The sequence below is a fragment of the Micromesistius poutassou genome (genome assembly GCF_964030765.1).
Source record: "Micromesistius poutassou genome assembly, chromosome: 6".
Classification (NCBI taxonomy): Eukaryota; Metazoa; Chordata; class Actinopteri; order Gadiformes; family Gadidae; genus Micromesistius; species Micromesistius poutassou.
The window spans coordinates 10,583,836-10,589,864 of NC_140276.1; the positions used below are offsets into that span (position 1 = coordinate 10,583,836).

At 44.1% G+C, this 6,029-nt stretch overlaps 1 protein-coding gene across 1 annotated transcript; it reads right to left on the reverse strand.

The window, feature by feature from the left end:
- Window positions 1–560: 560 nt before the first annotated feature.
- spmip2 (sperm microtubule inner protein 2) lies at window positions 561–2,286 on the reverse strand (the record flags this gene model as incomplete). Its single annotated transcript, XM_084469518.1, has 4 exons — window positions 561–627; window positions 1,322–1,344; window positions 1,473–1,723; window positions 2,244–2,286. 4 exons carry the CDS (start codon window positions 2,284–2,286, stop codon window positions 561–563), a joined length of 384 nt encoding a protein of 127 aa, XP_084325644.1.
- Between the last annotated feature and the right edge of the window lie 3,743 nt (window positions 2,287–6,029).

Consider the following 6,029-nt stretch of genomic DNA (forward strand, 5'->3'; position numbering starts at 1 on the left):
ATCTCCAGACCATCTTAACTTCTGTCTGATACCGGAGAGGTGACCTCTGACCTCATCAGGATCAGGCTAACAGGTTATAACGGTAATCAGAAGTCGGTCCATCTTGTATCGTCTCTCACGGCGACCTCCGACCTGCTGCTGATGGGCAAAATGAAGCCGTCGTCTGTCATGGTGGAACATTTTCCATGTTTCTGGCCCAGAGGATCTCTGTGTTTAATCTGGAGTCGGCTATTTGGAGTCAGAGTCATATCACTGGACGATGTGTTTCAGAGGAATGTTTTTTATTGTAGAGGTCGGTGTTCAGCTCTCTCTTCACTGCTGTCTGACTGGAGGTTTCTAAAACACAAGAAGCAGAACCTCTTCATAGACGACTATTCCTTTAGTCAAAGTATTTTGCAGCTTTATTCTCTACAAATAATACTAATGTAATAATATTTAATGACAAATTATGTCATTAATAACTTCTCATTCCCAAATTTTCAGTCTATGATTATTAAATCATGATCTTATTAGCAATAATAATAAGGATAAAATGATCCCCATGATGTCATGGCGTCTGACTAGTGGCGTATGATTCGTTCCCAGCCTTCCACAGGAAGTGAGGCGTGGACAGGCAGCCCTTCTTGCCTGCAGGGCAGAAGTGATGCATTATGGTCCTGCTGGGTCCTCAGCTAACAGGGGAGGTCTCTTACTGGGTCTGGGTCCTCAGCTAACAGGGGAGGTCTCTTACTGGGTCTGGGTCCTGGATCCTCAGCGAACAGGGGAGGTGTGAGGTCTTACTGGGTCTGGGTCCTCAGCGAACAGGGGAGGTGTGAGGTCTTACTGGGTCTGGGTCCTCAGCTAACAGGGGAGGTCTCTTACTGGGTCTGGGTCCTCAGCTAACAGGGGAGGTCTCTTACTGGGTCTGGGTCCTCAGCTAACAGGGGAGGTCTCTTACTGGGTCTGGGTCCTCAGCTAACAGGGGAGGTCTCTTACTGGGTCTGGGTCCTCAGCTAACAGGGGAGGTCTCTTACTGGGTCTGGGTCCTGGATCCTCAGCGAACAGGGGAGGTGTGAGGTCTTACTGGGTCTGGGTCCTCAGCTAGCAGGGGAGGTGTGAGGTCTTACTGGGTCTGGGTCCTCAGCTAGCAGGGGAGGTGTGAGGTCTTACTGGGTCTGGGTCCTCAGCGAACAGGGGAGGTGTGAGGTCTTACTGGGTCTGGGTCCTCAGCTAGCAGGGGAGGTGTGAGGTCTTACTGGGTCTGGGTCCTCAGCTAACAGGGGAGGTGTGAGGTCTTACTGGGTCTGGGTCCTCAGCGAACAGGGGAGGTGTGAGGTCTTACTGCCCCGTCCGCATCTCACTCTTCTGTCAGAACAACCAATCAAATGCAAGCGTTAGATTGACCGGTTAGATGGTGGTTTTTCATGCACTAGAGTAGACCACCATAGACCACTAGACCACCACTATAGACCCATAGACCACCAGAGCCTCACCTTGATCTGCATGTTGCTGAGCAGCGTGGTCCTGTTCAGCTGCTGGCTGTAGTTCCACCCCCAGCCCACGGACCCCACCTTGGGCGGGGGGGTGGACCGCGGGCCCCCCCAGACCCCTGGGACCCCTGCAGCAGGAGGGGGGGCCCGGGTCAGGTAGTCCAGCCCCCCGCTGGCCTCCTGAGACGGGACTCCTGAGCCCACATAGCGGGGGTCCAACCTCCTGGACATGTAGTCCCCCACCCCGTCCGGACCTGGGCGGATCGGACCTCATATCAGTTATTAATTATATATCTGATACACTTCTTATTAATGAGGTTTCATATTTACTAATTTACTATTAATTAATGATATATCTGATACATCACATCTAATTAGTGATGCTTCGAGTTAAGTTATATATAGTTATATCTGAGACCACAGCATTATTCGTGATGTTCAATATTTATTAACATTCATTTTAACAGTATACCTACACACTTTTTATTCATGATGTTTATTTATTTACATAAACTTCATCATTATATCTGTGACAACACATTATTATGATGTTGATTTATTAATGATGCTGATTAATGATATTTATTTATAAAACATGATTATTTATTACTGAACATTGATAGCATGATATTGTGTAGAACTGTTGAACAATATAAAAGTTATCAACCTGACTTAACGTGAACATGAATGATATTCTACCCAAAGAGTGTTTCCTACTTTCAGTAGATCTAATAAGTTAGTTTATAAATAAACAGATAAGTACTTTGATCTTACCAGTAAAAATTATCCTGTTTCCACGCCGGGCCGCAGCGTCCATACCTGTAGATATACCCCAGGGGCCTCATTTATCAACCGTGCGTAGAAAAGGATCTAAATTCTCCCTTACGAATGAAATTTAGGATGTGCTTAAGTAAAAAAAAAAATCGGTATTTATCAAACTTGAGCAAGGCTATCGTACGCACATCAGTAAGTAATCTATCTTGATAAATACCACCTGTATTAGGCTAGTATTAAGTAGCATGCTCGTGCACGATCAGATCATTTGCATTCAGAAACGCCTCCAATTAACCATATATGGTCACAGACATAACAGCATACAACATAACAGGGGGCCCCAGTCTTCCCTTTCCTTGGTAAGGAAAGGGAAGACTGGGGCCCCCTGTTATGTTGGAGCTGCTTCCCCCGCAATCCGATCGGATAAGCGGTTTGATGATGAGGTCCCAACGCATCCCTTTATCAACCATGTGAATGTGTTTTCCCCTCACCGCTATAATGGCAAAGAGAGCGAAGAAAATAAACTTATCCAACACTAAAATGGAAACGCTCATTAACGAGGTTGAATTAAACCAAAAGTTACTTTTTTGGCTAACTTAGTGCAAGGCATTACAAATAAAAGAAAGCTTGCTGCATGGGAAAAAGTGACTGGTGCAGTTAATTCAGTTGGGTTGGGAGTCACGTCCCAGACGTAAGACGTCTGCAACTCGCCAAGCAGATCAGCGCGATCTTTGAAAATGCGCTCCCTGCGGAGAGCAGTTTTCTAATAACGCAAGATAAGCCATTGCACTACATTTAAAACCTTTTTCATAGCTGTTTCATAGCTTTTATAGGGGTTGACACCAATTTGTCTGTTTAAAATTAGACAAAGGACTAATTTTATGTTTTCTAATTAAAGGAAACACGGGACATACGTATGTGGATGTTGATTGCTTCATGCATACGTTGACACTCTTAAATGCTTTGCTTTTTGTTTGTAATATTGCTATTCTGCCACTAGATTCGGTCCGTACGCATGGTCAGTATGGGCTTAAATTTGTCTCATTAATATCTGTAAACGCACAGATGGTGATCTACAAATATTTTTGATTTGCACACGTGTTTTGCTATCCACAAATACAAATTTATAATTTGTAACTTGTATTTTGGTTTTTACATACTTGTAAATATATTGTGTTTTTGTAAATACACAATTTTCCATTTGTAAAAACAAAAAGCCATTTGCAAAACTGAAAATTCTGCTCGTGAAGTATGACTCAGCATTTGTGGATCATTACTCACGCACACGCATCTCTTTCCTCACTTACGCATTTTTGAGACATTCTTGTCGAAGATCCGCACAGATCCACAAGCAAATAGCTCGTGATTCACAAATGGCCCGCCCTCCTCAACCAGTAGGTGGCAGTGTTGTTCTATGCATTGATGTAGCTATGGTTTGCACTCTGCTTAAGCGGACTTTCGATTTCGCGGTAAAACCATGGCTGAAGATGGAGCAACCCGGTATCACGCCAAAGCGTGAAATAGATACGTTGGTCCACCTCGCAAAGCACGTACGTGTAACGTCTTGCCTGATCAAAGCGTGAAGAGTACACTCTTTCTTCCGCCCATCTAAATGAATGGAGGAATAGCACCAACAGGGGGCGAGACATTCTCCCAGCATTTGGTGAAATGTTTACGTAGTCTTTATTATCTGACGGGGAAATGCAATATTTTAGGGAAGATTCACCATTAAACGTGTTTCTAATAACATTTCTAGCGAAAAATATACTTTTAACTTGCAAAATCTTCAGTCAGTGAATGTGTCTGATCTTTAGTTTGATAATTGATTTATTTTTTTCGGTCTCGCTAAGGATGTTTCAACGACGTCAGGTTGCCTCAGTGCAAACCATAGCTACATCAATGCATAGAACAACACTGCCACCTACTGGTTGAGGAGGGCGGGCCATTTGTGAATCACGAGCTATTTGCTTGTGGATCTGTGCGGATCTTCGACAAGAATGTCTCAAAAATGCGTAAGTGAGGAAAGAGATGCGTGTGCGTGAGTAATGATCCACAAATGCTGAGTCATACTTCACGAGCAGAATTTTCAGTTTTGCAAATGGCTTTTTGTTTTTACAAATGGAAAATTGTGTATTTACAAAAACACAATATATTTACAAGTATGTAAAAACCAAAATACAAGTTACAAATTATAAATTTGTATTTGTGGATAGCAAAACACGTGTGCAAATCAAAAATATTTGTAGATCACCATCTGTGCGTTTACAGATATTAATGAGACAAATTTAAGCCCATAGGTCAGAGCTGTACTTAGATTTACACACATTCCTAAGTATACGGCAATTCACCATGACGTCACACTAGGTTCTTCCGGGTGGCAAAAGCCGATGCATTTTCCGTTGGCACCACTAGTAAACAAACCCTTCCACGATCGAGAAAACAGAGTAAATGGCTTGAATTAATGATTTTCTTCTTGCGGGGTGCTACGGGACGTCTCATTAATATATATATATATATATAATATATTATATTATATTAATATAGTTTTCGTCATCGTTTCAACTTCAGATCAACAACAATGTTTTGTTGACTGTGTGACATAGTCTTTATTGTTATTTATTTATTATTATTCATTATTATTATTTGTGTTTACAGCCGGCTGGATAGCTTCTGGTCAGTGGTAGCCGCTCGTTCTGCCACCCGGAAGTGTCGTTACGGCTATTGTTTACTAACATTCTGAAATGCCGTATAAGTAGGCCTACTGTACATCTTGGTAAATTCCATGGGCTACTTTGCTTTACAAATATGTGCGTAAGTAGAAACGCACTACTACTTACGCACAAATATGTGCGTAAGTAGTACGTAACTTACTTACGCACAAATATGTGCGTAAGTAAGTTCACCTGTAGAGTCGTTACAACGAGTCACCTGTAGAGCCGTTACACCCGTAGAGCCGTTACAACGAGTCACCTGTAGAGCCGTTACACCTGTAGAGCCGTTACAACGAGTCACCTGTAGAGCCGTTACACCTGTAGAGCCGTTACAACGAGTCAACGAGTCACCTGTAGAGCCGTTATAACGAGTCAACGAGTCACATGTAGAGCTGTTACACCTGTAGAGCCGTTACAACGAGTAGAGCCGTTACAACGAGTCACCTGTAGAGCCGTTACAACGAGCAACCTGACCTCCCCGGTCACCTGACCTCCCTGCATGGTCATCTGCTGGGCTGCGTTCCAAATCGCAAACCTTTTCTTTGTAGCCTACTCTTCCTCCCTGTTGCACAGTGTGCGCCGACTGGGACCAGGGGATTGACCAGCACTCTGTGGGTCTACCGCGGCACCGGCCCGTGTGTGAGGGGACTGCACCTCGGTCCCGGTGGAGGCGCCCCCCCCCCCCCCCACACACACACACACACACAGTAGCTGTTCTACATTGAATTACGCCCCGGGCGAGACCCACTCCGTGCGCCGCCCCCCCGAAGTTTTTGACGGGGGTGGTGTGTGTTTGATTGACATGTGGCCGTGTTCAAATAAACTCCCGCGGTCGCGCGGTGTGAACCCGGGCTGCTCCGGTCCCGTGCCCGGCTACTTGTATGGTAATAGTATGGGTATGAGATATTAAACATAGCCTACTATAAACATACTAGATAGTATGGTAGTACCTACATACTCTATATGTGTTAGTTCAAATGTTTCTCAAGGTTTTCTCTAGTTTTGCCAGGTTTTGCCTAATTTGTTATTTAAAATGTGTTTACACCTGATGCAGACCAATACATGTAACTATGCA